The sequence below is a fragment of the Pogoniulus pusillus genome, chromosome Z (genome assembly GCF_015220805.1).
Source record: "Pogoniulus pusillus isolate bPogPus1 chromosome Z, bPogPus1.pri, whole genome shotgun sequence".
NCBI lineage: Eukaryota > Metazoa > Chordata > Aves > Piciformes > Lybiidae > Pogoniulus > Pogoniulus pusillus.
In genome coordinates this window covers 13,748,121-13,767,340 of record NC_087309.1, presented here as the reverse complement: position 1 = coordinate 13,767,340, position 19,220 = coordinate 13,748,121, and the positions used below count along the sequence as shown (strand labels likewise).

Below are 19,220 nucleotides of genomic sequence, written 5' to 3'. Positions count from 1 at the left end.
TGCACCACCAAGAAATGATTCACTAAAAGGGGGGAAGTGAACAGTCTACAACCTCTTTTTCCACAGAAGATTTGGTTTCCTACTGCTGGGTTTTCTGTGTAATAAATACGGTTCCTCACCATCACCTTTCAACTGATCCCTGCAGAAGTAGGGACACAGTCCAGGGAGCTGCACACCTGGTGAGCTGCTGCTCAGTAGCCCATGTGCCTGTGTGCTGTGGTGCTGCCTATTGCTAGAGAAACCATTAAATGAGCAAATAGAGCAACTGGAAACCTGTGAGAGAAGCATCTGCAGAAAATGCAAAGGTTTTGTTACGTGCTTAAAAAAAAAAAACAACCATCATCAACGTGGCTTTGGGCAAAAGAGGCAAACAAAGCAAATACTGCATGGGAAATTGCAATTCAAGTGGGGAAAAGTTGGTTTTCTGCCTAAGTTTTTCACAATAAAACAGCTCAGGCTGCGTCTACTGCCTGATGGCAGGGCTCGCCTTAGGGAAGAAATGGGGTTGTGTAGTGCAAGTAGGCAAGCAGTGAGGTCACTGTGCCAGCACTGGGAGCCCCTGCCTGTGTTCTGGCCATGCCTCAGAGACCCCAGGGACCTCATAGAATCATAGAATCATAGAATCAACCAGGTTGGAAGAGACCTCCAAGATCAGCCAGTCCAACCTATCACCCAGCCCTATCCAGTCAACTAGACCATGGCACTAAGTGCCTCATCCAGTCTTTTCTTGAAGACCCCCAGGGACAGTGCCTCCACCACCTCCCTGGGCAGCCCATTCCAATGGGAAATCACTCTCTCTGGGAAGAACTTCTTCCTAACATCCAGCCTATGCCTACCCTGGCACAACTTGAGACTGTGTCCCCTTGTTCTATTGCTGGTTACCTGGCAGAAGAGGCCACCCCCCACCTGGCTACAATGCCCCTTCAGGTAGTTGTAGACAGTAATAAGATCACCCCTGAGCCTCCTCTTCTCCAGGCTAAACAGGCCCAGCTCCCTCAACCTCTCCTCATAGGATTTGTGCTCCAGGACCTCATCTGGGTCCCTTCTCTCACTCTTTCTCAGCCTGCAGATAAACTGCGTCACGCTTGAGACTGTCAGTGCTTTGCAACATGAGCCATCCCTCGCCGTGTAATTGAGGTGCCTGCCTCTGTGCCGGGCTGGCCCTGGGTGAGGCTGCCAGGGACATGAGAAGGAGCAGCAGCAATTATTTTAACGACTGAAAAGACGAGGAACAGCAGTGGAGGGCAGGTGGCTTTGCTGTCTGGTAGGACTGAGACACAGAGCGTGGTGGTTGGTGGTGATGTTTGCACTGGCACAAGACAAAACTGAAGGCTACAGCAAGCAGATTCCACACTCTTCAAAAAACAGGGGGTCAGAAGGGCTCCTTTCCTGCCTCCTGTTGTTGCCACTGTCCTCAGAGACGGGGTGGCTATGCACATCCGGACTGTGATGCAGGAAGGACTCCTGTCCTGGTGCGTTTCCTTGCTTGTTTGAATTCCTGGTGCCACCCACCAGCTCCTAGGGCTATAGGGAGGGAATATGCAGTGGGAACTGAATCTGGGATTGGTAGGGAGAATTGACTTGTTGTTTGCCTCCATTTCACAAGCTGCTTGGGAACCTGCGTGCCAGCACGGCCCTGGGATGTGTCATTGCCACCTGCCTCGGGTCTTGGCCATCACCCATTAGCTGAATTGTCACTTGTGATCACAGCTAGTGCACAAGTTGGGTGGCACCAGGAAAGTCCTGCTGTCAGCATGGTGGGAACACATGGAGGAGGCAGAGTGGAGAGCAGACACACGTTAAAAGAGGAGCAGGAGAGAAGAAGCAGGAAGAACAACAGCAGTGCTGTAATTAGCACTCAGTGTTCCTTGCTCAGAGCTTTCAGAGGGACATCACCTTGTCTTTCTTTTTGCAGGCAGGGAAACTGAGGCGTGGGGAAGGCTGTGACAGTGATTTGCTCAAGATGATTCAGAAGGGTGAGACTGGGCTAGAAGCAGGGTCTGGGGCTGGTGTGTCCACACTGTGCAGCCCCAGGGTCACAGGAATGCCTTTCAGTGCCAGCACTCCTGGCCAAAACTCAGCGCTACAAATGCAGCATCATTCCCTTCTCTGCCTGTCTTCAGGCTCCCTCTCTTCAGATTCCCCTTCTGCCCCAACATTCCTGCCCCTGAGAGTCATTTGAGGCCATGCTGATCCAGCTGCACCCCAAAATCTGATGGTGATAACCCTCCCAGCCACTGTTGCCTTCTCTTCCAGTCCTGCAAAGCTTGTGTCCTGTAGCAAACCTGAGGCCATGTGGGCTCCTTTAACAGCCACGTTGGGTAATGGAATAGTTTTGTTAGTTTTTTTCCTTTGGCCAGTAAAGCTCCCCCTTTATTCACGTTTAAATGTATGCCATCTGGCTAATGAGTCCATACTCATGTTCTAGATTAAAAGGCAATCCTCTATGCATTACTGATATGGTGCTGGAAATTAGAGAGCTTCAAATGGTTCTGAAAGTGCAATTTGCTTTTCATGCATGGTGCTATTTACCTCCTGCTGGGTGGGCCAGCATCACCATTACTGTCCCAAACAGCTCCCTCTCAGCTCCAGTCTCCTCCACCAGCCCTCACTGCATGAGGAGAGCTCGGGCGTCTCCAAACCTGGCAGGGATATGCAGGGCATCCTTGTGGTTATTGCTCTGCCTTTTCTCCACTGCTGGTGAGGCCCATTAGAGCAAGAAGAGTGTTTTCTGTTTGTCCCTAAAACCCACCTGCCTTCTTAGCTTTGTCCCCCTCCACACCTATATGTCAGCATCCTTTGGGACATGGCATGACTCATGAGGATGGAGCAGCCTCTGTCCCTTTCCCAGCCCAGTAAGCTGGAGGGTTACTACAGTCCATTGGGGTGTTGATGGCAGGTGACTGAAACAGCATATAGCACCCGTGGGTCACTGCAAAGACACCAAGTGAGGGTTATGCTGTCCCCAGCATGCCCAGAAATGCTGCTGCTCCTGCATCAGGCTGGCAGACAGTACCACTTTTGGTGCTAGCTGAAGGCTCTACCCTAGAGCAGCAAGCAGCATATCCTAAGCACTGGGTGCTGCTGTGAAGTTCCTGGATGTGCTCCCATCTCTTCAAAATACATCTGCAACCTACTTGCGGAGAGTGTCTGCTTCTGTGGTGATGCTGCAGGTGCCAAGGAGAGCCCAGCACCAGGATTTTGCTTTTATTAGGGGAAATGTTGAAAATGAGATGAGGGCAACAACAGCAATTCTGCAAGGCATGTCTTTGCATGCAGGCACCTAGTTGTGTTGGCACCTCCCGTGGAAAGTGCCGCAGGCTGCTGGGTAACGAAACACGTGCCAGCAGAATACCTCGTTTTGCAGCAAGTTTCCCTGTGGATGAGATGAAGTTGTGCTTCATGTCCGCCTCCTTTCAGTCCCATCACACCATCTGGCTCCCCAAGAGTGACCAGCTCTTGGCATGCCGTGTGCAAGGCCTCCTAAGGGCAACTCCTGATCAGTCCTGCCTGTGTTTTCTTCCACAGATGGCTAACCCTGTCCCATCAGCCTGCTGCATGGTGCTCGCCGTGGTGGTGGTGGTGTATGCCCAGAGACACAGCCAGCCGGGTGAGTCCACACATCTCTCACCTTGAGGGATCCTGATAAACAAGAATGCCATTCCTCATCCTCTCTCCTGGAGCAGCCACGTGCACTCTGGGCTTGTCTGCTGCATCTGTGTCACTATGAACGTTCATCAGCTGAGCCCTGTGTCACAAGTGCTCTAAAGATTCTGGTGGGCATGGGTTGAGGGTTATTCCAGGTTTTGCCACTAGATCACCATGTGTGTAAGAGAGAGCTGGTAAGTGAGAATAAATGCAGAGAAACATTTCTAATGATGTTTATTGTGCCCTTGTGAGTTGGGGCAGTAGTGCTATCCTTTTTTCACACACGTGGAATTGAAACATAGACAGCCAAAGTACTTTACTCCATCTCATGGGGGAAGGCTGCCAAAGACTACCTGAAAGGGCATTGTAGCCAGGTGGGGGTGGCCTCATCTCCCAGGTAACCAGCAATAGAACAAGGGGACACAGTCTCAAGTTGTGCCAGGGTAGGTCTAGGCTGGATGTTAGGAAGAAGTTCTTGCCAGAGAGAGTGATTTCCCATTGGAATGGGCTGCCCAGGGAGGTGGTGGAGGCACCGTCCCTGGGGGTCTTCAAGAAAAGCCTGGATGAGGCATTTAGTGCCATGGTCTAGTTGACTGGCTAGGGCTGGGTGCAAGGTTGGACTGGCTGATCTTGGAGGTCTCTTCCAACCTGGTTGATTCTATGATTCTATGATTTCTTGATGTTGCCGCTTTTCTCTATGGCACATGTCCCCTCCTGCCCACTGCTGTGGCATCTGGACATACTGCATTCCCCCAGCTGGTGCCCCTCACCCTATTCACATCCCTGTGTAGCCCAGGGTGCTCCTACAGCCCAGGATCCTTCACCCCACCTTTGCTGTATACTACACTGTGCAACCCAGCCATGAAGGGATGGACAGATGCGATGAAGCAGCAGCCTGATATTCCAAACACTAGGACCATAATGGGTGCTTCACCCTGCTCTCATGTCCTTGAGGTGACTTAGTCCCCATTGCCACCACACATCTGTGCTCACCACTAGCTGACCCTGCTCCAGGATGGTGAAGAATTCAGGGTTTACCTTAGAGATGGCTTTAGAGAAGCTGTATTTTAGAATACTTTGTGACATTGATGGTTGGAGGGCTCCATATGATTATGAGTCTAGGCAGAAGCAGGAATTTCATGGTGGGGAAAGGGGGAAATGAGCCCCATTGTAAGGTCACCTGCTGTGGCAGCACTGTAAAAATGGGACAGAATGGGGGATCTCCAAAATTCACTGAATTTCCTGGCAGTAAGCCTGTCTGTAGTTGCTTTTGGTGGATTATAGAGGGGAATTACAAAAGGGAATTTTGCTGATTAACTGTAGTAGAGTCACCTGTGCATCCCTGGGCTCTGTTGGATTGAGGAACCCAGACAGAGTGTCCAGTTGAGCTGCCCTAAATCCTATTGGGTGGGTTTATATTGCTAAAAGCTGCCAGCTTGGACACGAAGCAGCTGAGCTTTGGCAGCACATCTCCATCACACAGGGACAGCCACCCTTCAGACACAGAGGGAACTTGGTGAGTGGTGTGACAGGAGCATTCCCAGCTCCTTCCCAGGACACCTGCTTGCAGCACTTGGGTGCTGAGCTGTGTGCTGCTCTTGGTGATGAGATGCTTTCTGCAGAGAAGTGATGCTGCTTGATTTCTGTTACACTTGCAGCACTGCTGCCTGGGAAGCCTTGAAGAACCCAGTGTCAAGGCTGCCAGAGCATTCTTGGGTGCACTGTGGTGCTTCTCTCTGTGCTGTGGGGACACCAGCCCAGACCTGTTTCACGGGGTCATGCACAAAACACAGAATCAGGGTTACACGTCCTTGAAGTATGTTGTCTAGACAGAGAAATCAACTCTGCTCCCTACCAGCACTGGTCAGCAGCACACACTTCACTGCTGGCAGCAGCATACTGGTGCAGAGAGCATGGCTTCAGGTAAGACACCTGGACAGACACCCTGCGACAGCTGTCCTCTTCTGCTCTGTAATCCAGCAGGACTCAGGGATTCGGCAACATGACCACTCTGCCCCTGTGTCCGTCCTCTTATCCCTATCTGACTGCATCTGAGAGGGAGATGTCCAGGGCACCAGCTTGAAACCTGAGCTGCTGAGACCTGAGTGCACCAATCAGTACCTGAATGGGATGCGCAGAGTGAGGCAGGGCTTTCCCCATGTTCAGAAGCCAGAGTGGCTGCTCTGCACTGCAGGATACTAAAAAGAGTGTGGGGGAAATGGCATGTCAAAGCTGTGGGTAGGGCACTTCCAGGACTGTGCAGTTTGTTTCCTGGAGGCACCATGTGTCCCTTTTGAGCACCTTTCTGAAACGCCAAGGCGATGCTCTAGGCACGATCTTTGAAGCAGCAGGTCTCCATGCTCAGCCTGGAGGGGCTGCAGGTGAAGTTGGAGAGCATCTGTCCCACACAGGAGACCCAAGGGGTGTGAGTCTGCCCCCCACGCTCCCCCAGGCTCACCCCCTGCCCCGTCGTAGCCCCTATTCACCATCCAACCCAGGGGCTCAGCCCTCACCATCCAGGCACTTGGACTGGGAAAGCAGAGCAGAAGTGGGATGGGAAGATGGATTAATCACACTGGTGGCAGGGACTGGGTGGAGTGGGGGAAGACGCTGGCATAAAGTCCATTTATCATGCACTTGAGGCACGCTCGACTTTAATAGCTCATGAAGCACTTTAAAAGATGCATTAGCACTGCATACTTGAGTGAGGAGGATGTGACAAGCTGTTAAGCGAGCCCGAGCGTGGTGCAGCCAGCCCGGCCACCCGCTCCTGGCTTTCACATGCACCCTGATGATTACTGGAGCATCCTGCAAAGTGCCACATGAATTAATAAAAGCAGCGCTGGGCTCAGTGGAGGTGAGGCTGCTCATGCATTAACTCTCACCTTTGCTCCTTTTGTTTGGAGCTTGCTGAGCAAAGGGTGCGTTTGGCTGGGGATGCTCCCCAGTGTTCAGAGAGCAGAGGGGAGGGCTCAGAGGTTAGCAGATTTGGGTACTCTGCCTCTCTCTGGCTGCAGAGCTCCCTTGAAAGTGGTGCCTGCACCATCCCACTGGACATCACCACTTCCAGCTACCCACAGGGGTGGGCACCGTGTGGTGGGGGAGTGGAGCGATAACGGAGGGATAGTCAGGGTGTGGCTGTAATGTGCTTGCTCAAGCAGTGTGTTCTGAGTGTCCTGTTGCAAGGAGTGGCAGGCAGGCAGGAAAAGAGGATGTTTGTGAAGGATTCTCTCATGGTACAGCCCTTTGTGTCACGTTTGCTGGGGGACAGAACCATAGAATAGAATCATAGAATCAACCAGGTTGGAAGAGACCTCCAAGATCAGCCAGTCCAACCTAGCACCCAGCCCTATCCAGTCAACTAGACCAAGGCACTAAATGCCTCATCCAGGCTTTGCTTCAACACCTCCAGGGACGGTGCCTCCACCACCTCCCTGGGCAGCCCATTCCAATGCCAATCACTCTCTCTGCCAACAACTTCCTCCTAACATCCAGCCTAGACTTCCCCTGGCACAACTTGTGACTGTGTCCCCTTGTTCTGTTGCTGGTTGCCTGGGAGAAGAGGCCAACCCCCACCTGGCTACAATGTCCCTTCAGGTAGTTGTAGACAGCAATAAGGTCCCCCCTGAGTTTCCTCTTCTCCAGGCTAAACACCCCCAGCTCCCTCAGCCTCTCCTTATAGGGTTTGTGTTCCAGGCATGTGCATGTGGTGGATGTCACCTGCAAGGATAAACATCTCTAGTTTCTCAGGTTGTGTATTCACTCCAAGAATAGCTCAAGTCGTCACATGGAAGTTGCTTCTAGCACAGAGACTTTGGTTACAGCTTTTTGAGACAGCTGTGTTGGACCATGGGTCCCACTGGAGCAACCAGCTCTGCCATCATCTGGGAGCTGCATTGTGTGCTCATGACTAATCCTATTGCTGCTAAACCAATCATCTCATGCTGCTTAGCCCCTCATGCTGGGTAGCTCTGGCAGGCTCCACCACTGTGCTCAATGTGGGTGAGATTGCTGATGTTGCGATGAAAATGTGCTTAACTGGAGACCCAACCTGTCTGGGGCAGCTGGCACAGGGCTGCTTTGAACACCCACCTCAGTGCTCTTCAGCTTATCAAAAAGTCAAAGCACTGGGTAAAATTGGATTCAAGGGGTAAGGAGATGAGACTTTCCAGGGATTGGAACAGGATAGAGCTAAGTCTCACATGAGGAGGAGACAGGGCAATAAGTAGGATTACAATCCTGGACTTCAGGAGGGCTAACACTGCCCTCTTCAAAGATGTAGAATCATAGCACCATAGAATTAATCGGATTGGAAGACACCTCCAGGGTCAGCCAGTCCAACCTATCCCCCAGCCCTAGTCAGTCATAGACCATGGCACTAAGTGGCTCATCCAGGCTTTGCTTCAACACCTCCAGGGATGGTGACTCCACCACCTCCCTGGGCAGCCCATTCCAATGCCAATCACTCTCTCTGCAAACAACTTCCTCCTAACACCCAGCCTAGACCTACCCCAGCACAACTTGAGACTGTGTCCCCTTGTTCTGTTGCTGGTTGCCTGGGAGAAGAGGCCAACCCCCACCTGGCTACAATGTCCCTTCAGGTAGTTGTAGACAGCAATGAGGTCCCCCCTGAGCCTCCTCTTCTCCAGGCTAAACAGGCCCAGCTCCCTCAGCCTCTCCTCACAGGGTTTGTGTTCCAGGCCCCTCACCAGCTTTGTTGCCCTTCTCTGGACATGTTCCAGCACCTCAACATTTCTCTTGAATTGAGTGGCCCAGAAATGGACTCAAGGTGTGGCCTGACCAGTGCTGAGTACAGGGCAAGAATAACCTCCCTTGTCCTACTGGCCACACTGTTCCTGATGCAGACCAGGATGCCACTGGCTCTCTTGGCCACCTGGGCACACTGCTGCCTCATCTTCAGCTACTATCCACCAGTACCCCCAGGTCTCTTTCTGCCTGGCTGTTCTCCAGCCACTCTGTCCTCAGCCTGTAGTGCTGCTTGGGGTTGTTGTGGCCAAAGTGTAGAACCTATGTATTTGGGCAAGGTAAAGGGGTGCCAAGAGAGCTGGTTAATATTCAAACATCACTTCCTCTAAGCTCAAGACAGGTGCATTCCTGTGAGGAAAACACTGAGTAGGGGAGGCATGGATGACAAGGAGATGCTGAAAAAAAGTCATGTGGAAGAAAGAATTTCACAGTATGTGGAAAAAGAGTTGGGTCACATGGGAGGATTGTAGGAATGTTGTCAGGCAATTTAGAGATGCAACAAGGAAGGCCAGGACCTTCTTGGAATTTAAACTGGCAAAAGGAGCAAAAGAGAAGAAGGGCTCCTTGAAGTACCTCAGTAGCAGAAGGAAGAATAGGAAAAATGTGGGCCCATTGCTGAATTAGGCATGAGCCCTGGTGGCAGAGGGTGCAGAGAAGGCAGAGTTGCTGAATGTCTTCCCTGCTGCAGCCTTTACTGATAAGACTAGCTCTCAGGAATCCCAGACCCTGGAAGTAAGAAAGTCTAGTGGAAAGAAAGCTTTCCCTTGGTTGATGAGTGCTGGGTTGACAATTGTTTCAGCAAACTCAACACGTAGAAATCCATGGCCCTGATGGGATGCACCTGTGAGTACTGAGGGACCTGGCTGATGTTGCTGTGCCAATCTTCATCTTTTTTGAAAGATCATGGAGAATGGGAAAGGTTCCTGAGGACAGGGAGGAAGCCAGTGTCACTCCAAGCTTCAAAAAAGGGCAAGAAGGAGGACCTAGGAATCACAGATTCACAGAACTTGACCTCTGCACAGAGAATACAGAACTTGAGGCCCCACTGAAGGTGGGGAGATTCAGCCTGGACGTGAGGAGGAAGTTGTTCAGCATGAAAGTGGTGAGAGCCTGGAATGGGTTGCCCAGGGAGGTGGTTGAGGCCCCATCCCTGGAGGTGTTTAAGGCCAGGCTGGATGGAGTTCTGTCCAGCCTGCTCTAGGGTAGGGTCCCCCTGCCCATGGCAGGGGGGTTGGAACTTAATCATCCTTGTAGTCCCTTCCAACCTTAACTGATTCTATGATTCTAACTTTAGAGGTTGGAAGGGACCTCTAGAGAACATGGAGTCCAACCTCCCTGCCAAGGCAGGATCCCCTAGGGTAGTTTGCACAGAAATGCATCCAGGGAGGCTTTGAAAGTCTCCAGAGATGGAGACTCCACAACCTCTCTGGACAGCCTGTTCCAGTGCTCCATCACCCTCACTGTAATTAAGTGTCTCCTCATGTTCAGGTGACAGTTCCTGTGTTCTAGCTTGTACCCACTGCTCCTTGTCCTATTACTGGACACCACCAAAATGAGACAGGTACCTCCATCCTGACCCCTACCCCTCAGATATTTACAGATGTTAAGATCCTCTCCTCTCAGCCTTCTCTTCTCTCTTCTCTTCTCTTCTCTTCTCTTCTCTTCTCTTCTCTTCTCTTCTCTTCTCTTCTCTTCTCTTCTCTTCTCTTCTCTTCTCTTCTCTTCTCTTCTCTTCTCTTCTCTTCTCTTCTCTTCTCTTCTCTTCTCTTCTCTTCTCTTCTCTTCTCTTCTCTTCTCTTCTCTTCTCTTCTCTTCTCTTCTCTTCTCTTCTCTTCTCTTCTCTTCTCTTCTCTTCTCTTCTCCTTGAAGGGACATTGTAGCCAGGTGGGGGTTGGCCTCTTCTCCCAGGCAACCAGCAACAGAACAAGGGGACACAGTCTCAAGTTGTGCCAGGGGAAGTATAGGCTGGATGTTAGGAGGAAGTTGTTGGCAGAGAGAGTGATTGGCATTGGAATGGGCTGCCCAGGGAGGTGGTGGAGTCACCATCCCTGGAGGTGTTGAATCAAAGCCTGGATGAGGCACTTAGTGCCATGGTCTAATTGACTGACTAGGGCTGGGTGCTAGGTTGGACTGGCTGATCTTGGAGGTCTCTTCCAACCTGGTTGATTCTATGATTCTAAGACTGAACAGCCACAGTTCTCTCGATCTTTCTTCATAGGAGAGATGTTCATGTCCTGCAATTGTCCTCATAGCTCTCTGTTGGGCTCTTTCCAGCAGACCCCTGTCTCTCTCAAATTGGGGAGCTCAAAACTGGACACAATATTTCATGTGTGGTCTCATCATGGCAGAGTAGAGGGGGAGGAGGACCTCCACAGACCTGCTGGACACACACATTTCTCACTTCCATCCATGGAAAGGTGATGGAATGGCTCATTCCTGAGGTCATGTCTAAACACATGGAAGAAAAGGAAGTTATCAGGAGTAGTCAGCACTAAGGGCAAATCATGTTTAACTAATCTGGTAACCTTGTATGATGCTGTGACTGAATGGGTAGATGCAGGAAGAGCAGTAGATCTTGTCTAGCTTTACTTTAACAGGGCTTTCGTCACTGTCTCCTGTTGACTCTTCATAGGTAAGCTCAAAAACTGTGGTTTGGAAGAGAGGACAGTGAGGTGGATTGAAAACTAGCTACACAACATTGCTCAGAGGGTTGTGACCAAGGGTGCAGGGTCCAGTTGGAGACCCACAGCTAGTAGTGTTCCCCAGAGGTCAGTGCTGGGTTCAGTTTTGTTCAACAAAAATTTGTTCATCAACCTGGATGAAGGAACAGAGTACATCCTCAGTTTGATGCTGCTAAGAAACTGTGAGGAGTGGTTGCCACACTGGGAGGCTGTGCTGCCAGGAGATCTGGATAGACTGGAGAGCTGGGCAGAGAGGAATCTAACAAAGTTCAACAAGGCTAAGCGTGGAGTCCTGCACCTTGGGAGGAATAACCCCATGTATCTGTACAGATTAGGGGTTGAGCTGCTGGGAAGCTGCTCCATGGAGATGGACCTTGGAGTCCTGATGTACTAAGTTCAGTGTTCAGTTCTGGGCCCCCCAGTTTAGGAGGGACATTGAGATGCTTGAGCATGTCCAGAGAAGGGCGATGAGGCTGGTGAGAGGCCTTGAGCACAGCCCTACGAGGAGAGGCTGAGGGAGCTGGGATTGGTTAGCCTGGAGAAGAGGAGACTCAGGGGTGACCTTATTGCTGTCTACAACTACCTGAGGGGTGGTTGTGGCCAGGAGGAATTTTCTCTCTTCTCTCAGGTGGCCAGCACCAGAACGAGAGGACACAGCCTCAAGCTACGCCAGGGGAGATTTAGGCTGGAGGTGAGGAGAAAGTTCTTCACTGAGAGAGTCATTGGGCACTGGAATGGGCTGCCCGGGGAGGTGGTGGAGTCGCCGTCCCTGGAGCTGTTCAAGGCAGGATTGGACGTGGCACTTGGTGCCATGGTCTAGCCTTGAGCTCTGTGGTAAAGGGTTGGACTCGATGATCTATGAGGTCTCTTCCAACCTTGGTGATACTGTGATACTGTGAAGTTATCAATGAGACAGCAATGTGTCCTTAAGGCCAGTTGAGGGAGGTCCTCCTTCACCCCTACTCTGCCCTAGTGAGGCCACATCTAGAGTACTATGTTGATGGGACTGAAGCATCTCTTACAAGAAGAGGCTGAGAGACCTGGGACCCTTTAGCCTGGAGAAGAGAAGACTGAGAGGGCATCTTATCAATACATATAAAGGGTGGGGTTAGTGAGGATGGGACTGAGCTCTTTTCAGTGGAGTCCTGTGATAGGACAAGGGGCAGTGAACACAAACCAGAACGCAGGAAGCTCCACCTCAATGTGAGGTAAAACTTCTTTACTATGGGGATGATGGAGCACTGGAACAGGCTGCTCAGAAATGTTGTGGAGTCTCCTTCTCTGGAGAATTTCAAAACCACCATGAATGCTTTCCTATGTGGCCTGCCCTAGGTGACCCTTCTTTGGCAGGGTGGCTAGGCCCAAAGGTCTCTAGAGACCCTTCCCAGACCCTACTATTGTATGATTTTATGATGAGCTTCCTGAACAGGTTAGTGCAAGATGGTGTCTGGCTCTGCTGCTGGACTCACTGAGCAAGTGGTCCATGGATGCTTCCCCGGTGCGTGGGTAAGCACTGAAGGCAAACCAGCTTCAGAGAGGGCTGCCAGATGGAGGACAGCTTGCCTCCAGAGATAGGCATTGCTCTGGGTTGTCACAGGGCTGTCACAGAGCTGTCCCCATCCACACAGCTCCCAGCCAGCACAAAAGAATGGACAGGAACTGCAAGAAAAATGGCGATAGACAGAGGAAGAAGAACAGGCTGAAGACCATGCATGAGAGCCTGTTGTCCTCCCCAGCTCAGTTTTCTGTCTGATGTTTCTTGCTGCCAATTCATTTCAGAGTGGAGAAACATGATGGGGAAGGCTCAGCGGAGTGCAGAAACAATGCTGCCTGCTGTGACACTTGCACCTTTGCTTGACCAGGGACTCCGCTGTGTGAAGCAGGGCTGGTGTGGGGCCCTGTGGTGCAGAGAACCCCTCCCTACCAGAATTTGGGCACCCTCAAAGTGAAAAGTGCATACACGGTGGAGATGGCTAGCCAGGTGTCAGGTAACAAAGTGCACCTGCCCTTGGTTGGCTGCAGTTCTTTCTATTCCTTGCTGTGACTGCCTGTGGCAGGGCTTAGCTGTTCACAGTAGATCCAAGTGCTTACAGCAGTCCTGGGAAGAGGGAACCATGCTTTTCCCAGGCTCCTGCCACAACCAAAGCATCTTCCCCGTCCTTCAGCTCTGCCAGAGTTATGTCCACGGCTATCCCAGGCTGAGATTTCTCTGCTTTTAAGAGAGGAGTAATTCTGCTTTATTGATCCTCACCTTGCTGGCTTAACTCACGTTTAAACAATAATTATGTTTTCACCCAGGAGAGGAGACAAAGAGATGAATGTCTCTGGAAATGAATGCATTTCAGATGCCACATGCCTGGGTTAATTTATTGAAGCTACTATCTCCTCTCTCTCGCTAGCAACAAGCAATTAGCCCCCATCATTCCTCAACCAAGGAAAAGAAAGAAAGGTTCTGTTTCACTGCTTTCCCTTCCTTCTTGCTCTCTTAAACCCTGGCGCTAATCTTTTGCAATCGGTTCTGCTGCAAAGCCTCTCGGGAGCTCCAGTTTGCATGAGCCTCGTTAGAAAGGCTGCACACATTTCAGCTAAGACAAAGCCTGGGCCTGCAAACAGTATCACAGTATCACCAAGGTTGGAAGAGACCTCATAGATCATCGAGTCCAACCCTTTACCACAGAGCTCAAGGCTAGACCATGGCACCAAGTGCCACGTCCAGTCCTGCCTTGAACAGCTCCAGGGATGCGACTCCACCACCTCCCCGGGCAGCCCATTCCAGTGTCCAATGAGTCTCTCAGTGAAGAGCTTTCTCCTCACCTCCAGCCTAAATTTCCCCTGGTGCAGCCTGAGGCTGTGTCCTCTTGTTCTGGTGGTGGCCACCTGAGAGAAGAGAGCAACCTCCTCCTGGCCACAACCACCCCTCAGGTAGTTGTAGACAGCAATAAGGTCACCCCTGAGCCTCCTCTTCTCCAGGCTAACCAATCCCAGCTCCCTCAGCCTCTCCTCGTAGGGCTGTGCTCAAGGCCTCTCACCAGCCTCATTGCCCTTCTCTGGACACGCTCAAGCATCTCAATGTCCCTCCTAAACTGGGGATCCAAAACTGAACACAGTGAAACAGCTTTCAAAACGCATAGCAAAGCCATGCAAATGGGCTTGTCAAAGAGAAACTAACAGCAGGTATGTCCCTCACTACCCTACCCACATTGCCTGGCCTTCCCCATGTGGCATTAATTGACTAATAGGGGTGCAACCTGCTCTTCCTGGATCCTGCTTCCTCCCACATCTATCAGTCCGTGAAGCTCCCCAGACCATCTGCCTGGCAGAGTTAAACCAGTGGCTTTTGTTTTGGGGGTGTTCTGTGGGTTTTATGAGTAGGAGTTATCTGTGGATTCACACAGGAATCTGAGGTTTGTTTACAGACATCTGAGTAGGTTTTGATTGTTGTGCAGATGTGCTCAGTTAAAGCGCCTGGATTCAAGCGGTGTGATGGATCTGATGTGGGCAGGTGTGACGGACCTGGGTTTTGAGACTTGGCCTCATGCCTGTAAGGTAGAAATCATAGAATCATAGAATCATAGAATCAAGTAGGTTGGAAGAGACCTCCAAGATCAGCCAGTCCAACCTAGCACCCAGCCTTAGCCAGTCAACTAGACCATGGCACCGAGTGCCTCATCCAGGCTTTGCTTCAACACCTCCAGGGACGGTGACTCCACCACCTCCCTGGGCAGCCCATTCCAATGCCAATCACTCTCAGGCAAAAACTTCCTCCTAACATCCAGCCTAGACCTACCCTGGCACAACTTGAGACTGTGTCCCCTTGTTCTGTTGCTGGTTGCCTGGGAGAAGAGGCCAACCCCCACCTGGCTACAGCCTCCCCTCAGGTAGTTGTAGGCAGCAATGAGGTCCCCCCTGAGCCTCCTCTTCTCCAGGCTAAACACCCCCAGCTCCCTCAGCCTCTCCTCACAGGGTTTGTGTTCCAGGCCCCTCACCAGCTTTGTTGCCCCTTTCTGGACACATTCCAGCACCTCAACATCTCTCTTGAATTGAGGAGCCCAGAACTGGACACAGCACTCAAGGTGTGGCCTGACCAGTGCTGAGGACAGGGCAAGAATAACCTCCCTTGTCCTACTGGCCACACTGCTCCTGATGCAGGCCAGGATGCCATTGGCTCTCTTGGCCGCCTGGGCACACTGCTGCCTCATCTTCAGCTACTATCTATCAGTACCCCCAGGTCTCTTTCCTCCTGGCTGCTTTCCAGCCACTCAGTCCCCAGTCTGTAGTGCTGCTTGGGGTTGTTGTGGCCAAAGGGCAGAACCCTGCACTTGGCCTTGTTCAGTCTCATCCTGTTGGCCTCTGCCCACCCATCCAGCCTGTCCAGGTCCCTCTGCAGGGCTCTCCTATCTTCCAACAGATCCACACCTGCTCCTAGCTTGGTGTCATCTGCAAACTTACTGATGCTGGACTCAATCCCCTCGTCCAGGTCATCAATAAAGATATTGAACAGGACTGGGCCCAACACTGATCCTTGATAAGTGTTCAGAGAAGACAAGGGCAACAAGGCTGGTGAGGGGCCTGGAACACAAACCCTATGAGGAGAGGCTGAGGAAGCTGGGGGTGTGCAACCTGGAGAAGAGGAAACTCAGGGGGAATCTCATTGCTGTCTACAACTACTTGAAGGGACATTGTAGCCAGGTGGGGGTTGATCTCTTCTCCCAGGCAACCAGCAACAGAACAAGGGGACACAGTCTCAAGTTGTGCTGGGGGAGGTCTAGGCTGGATGTTAGGAGGAAGTTGTTTGCAGAGAGAGTGATTGGCATTGGAATGGGCTGCCCAGGGAGGTGGTGGAGGCACCGTCCCTGGAGGTGTTGAAGCAAAGCCAGGATGAGGCACTCAGTGCCATGGTGTAGTTGACTGGCTAAGGCTGGGTGCTATGTTGGACTGGATGATTTTGGAGGTCTCTTCCAGCCTGGTTGATTCTAAACCTATAAATCTATGAAGCAGTCATCCTGTGCTGCAGGAGTAGTCTTTCCAAATATATATGCAGAAGATCCTCTCCAAATATATATGGATAAGATCCTCTCCCCTCTCCTCTCCCCTCTCCTCTCCCCTCTCCTCTCCCCTCTCCTCTCCCCTCTCCTCTCCCCTCTCCTCTCCCCTCTCCTCTCCCCTCTCCTCTCCCCTCTCCTCTCCCCTCTCCTCTCCCCTCTCCTCTCCACTCTCGCCTCTCCCCTCTCGCCTCTCCCCCCTCTCCTCCCCCCTCCCCTCTCCCCCCTCCCCTCTCCCCCCTCCCCTCTCCCCCCTCTCCTCTCCCCTCTCTCCTCTCCTCTCCTCTCCTCTCCTCTCCTCTCCTCTCCTCTCCTCTCCTCTCCTCTCCTCTCCTCTCCTCTCCTCTCCTCTCCTCTCCTCTCCTCTCCTCTCCTCTCCTCTCCTCTCCTCTCCTCTCCTCTCCTCTCCTCTCCTCTCCTCTCCTCTCCTCTCCTCTCCTCTCCTCTCCTCTCCCCTCCCCTGTCTCCTCCCCTCTCCTCCTCCACACTCCATCACCACACTATTGGAGCACCCTTCAGCCATACATTAATTGACAGGACTACCATCTGTCGTTCATTGTTTGTTCTTCCACCCGATCCCCAGGGCAGGATGCATGTGCAACAGAGTGTTTGGGAATTTCTGCAACTGCCAAGGTGCAGGCACTCACTGGGGAAGGCAAGGTCAAAGGGACTGCATGTGTGTGTGTGTGCTGAGCAGCCAGCTGGGAGGCTGGAAATGGTTTGTTCTTCCTGAAAAGCATGGGCTGGAGACAGTGTAGAATAAAGCTCAGTCTCCTCATTACGTAGCACCTTCCCCACCACGACATCACCTTGTGTCCCGAGCCAAGTTTTGCTCTCGTTATCTCACGCTGGCACTTCCCTGGGTGGCTCCTGCCAAGACCTTAGCAGCGTTGTCCTGCTGCCTTCTGTGCGTCTGACCTACATTCCTCCACTAGAGATGAATGGACTTGTGTTTGGCTGCACAAAACACGTCCCCAGGCTGAGGGAAAGCTAGTGTATTAACTGCTCCAGAGCTTGGTGTGCAGCAGACTTGTCCTTTCCATAGATACATCAGCCTTGTGTCGTCGGTGAACTTTGCCAACAACAGTTTTATGTTGCCTTCAAGATAATTGATAAGACGTATGATTAGCAGTTGGCCAAGAACAGATCCCCTGTGGGCCCACACCAGGAACACCCCCCTGCAATGATGGTTCCCCATTAGCAATTAATTTCCCATTAGCAATTACATTTTTTAATCATTTCTAATTCTGGATGTTCTCATTATCCAGCTGGCTGAAATACCAACCTCGTTCCAAACTGCAGCCTTGTTCAGCATGTGAGCTGGTTTTGAAACATTTCCAGGACCTCCCTCCAGTTAGGAAGCAAGGTCTGGGGCAGCTTTTTACTGCCCCACCATCCCTCACTCTCTGTAAGCCTGCTTGAAACCAAAATGTTCTTCATTTTCTTTGTGAAGAGCTTGGAGTTCCAGAACTGAGGCATGATGCTAGATCCATAAACAGATAGGTCTTGCTGTCGGAAGGATTCTGTCACTGTTTGTTCAGTGCAGTCAAAGTTTGGATCTTAGCTCACCCTGTCCTCAGGCTGACTGAGCGTGGTGGCATTCTCATAGTGTGCTAAAGGAGCTATCTTTGTCTTGAAAATCTTAGTCCCAAGATAGGTCATGAATAGATGGTTCTACATTGAAGCTGCACGAAGAGACAGATATGAGCAACCTGGGCAGTAGGGAAGATCATTGCTGAAGCTGTGGGCACCCCTGGATGGCAGCATCTGTAGCAGAGTAGAACTGCCTGTACCTGTGCTGCCCCCAGCAGTCATTATCACTTCTGTAGGCGGTTCATGTACCCAGCAGCTGAATCAACCTGACTCACTGGGGACACATCACCCCTCACTTGAAGGCTCCAGTGCTATCAGTTTATGGGCAGGGATTAGGATTTCAGTCTCTCTGTGAGACAGTCTGCTTAAATCGTTCTGAAGGCTGCCATTCAAGGCCAGGCATCTTTGCCTTGCTAACTGCTGCTCAGGTCTAAACTAGTTGGCAATCTGCTGGAGACCAGCATCATCCTGGTGGGATTGCTGCATCTGCTGACAGCTGATCTGCTGTCCCATGCCATGCTGGCCAGGGCAACCACCTGGCTGTAATTCAAATTGCCCTCTGATGCCTTTGCAAGGAAAGTCCATCATCTCCATCCTTGGGCATTCATTACCCTAGTGGTTTCCCCATTGCCTTTCCATCATCCCTGCTACCCTACAGCTACAGGGAAGTAACAGAGAAGGCAACTCACCCCACCTACAGTGATACCCTATCAAGCTCTGCTGCATGCTGCTAGGGCATTAAGAGCTCATCAAGTTTTTGGATCCCCCTTGCTGCTTCTCTGCCCTACATAGTGAAGTTGAGTCCGTTTGATAAGAACACCAGACTCAAACAGGCACAAACTTTTTCACCCTGTTTTCCTCTGTCTATCACAGAACACTTGGCTTTTCTTTTTCTTGGGTTTTTGTGTTTGGTTTTTTTTTTTTTTCTCCCCTAGCACAAGAAGCATCTCCCAAAAGTTCCCTGCCTGCAGAGTAAAAGAAAACAGCAAAATTAGCCCCAGGTTCTGGAACATCTTTCTCTGTTACTGGACATCCCTCTGAGCTCAAGTATATTTCCTGCCCGGACACAGAGCGAATTAAAGCCAGGCTCTTGGAAGCTGACCTTGTGGTGAGCTGGAGCACAGGCTTGCTAATAAATGTGGTCAGAACCTACCACAAACAGCCTATTTTTAGTGCCTGTGTTTCCTTGCCCACTGCCTCATCACCCTGCAGACCTCGGAGCCGAACATCCCTGAGGAGTCGAGCTAGCCATGCAGGATAGCCCCACAGAGAGCATGCCCAGGCCCCAGGAGGGTTGCTGTCCTTGCAGCATCTATGAACTCTGCACTGCAGAAGGTCACTAGAACACAGTGTCACAGTATCACCAAGGTTGGAAGAGACTTCATAGATCATCAAGTCCAACCCTTTACCACAGAGCTCAAGGCTAGACCATGGCACCAAGTGCCGCGTCCAATCCTGCCTTGAAAATGGTGGCCTATCCTTCTTGTTC

The 19,220-nt window shown here is 51.4% G+C and overlaps 1 protein-coding gene across 30 annotated transcripts in view; it reads left to right on the top strand.

Moving 5' to 3' along the window:
- The window catches only part of CNTFR (ciliary neurotrophic factor receptor), a 274,938-nt gene that overhangs the window by 155,725 nt on the left and 99,993 nt on the right, over positions 1 to 19,220 (top strand). For all 30 annotated transcript variants that reach the window (XM_064140049.1, XM_064140050.1, XM_064140044.1 and 27 more), the window contains one exon: positions 3,529 to 3,610. In XM_064140049.1, the coding sequence (XP_063996119.1) occupies positions 3,529 to 3,610 (82 nt within the window). The remainder of the gene's footprint in view (positions 1 to 3,528; positions 3,611 to 19,220) is intronic.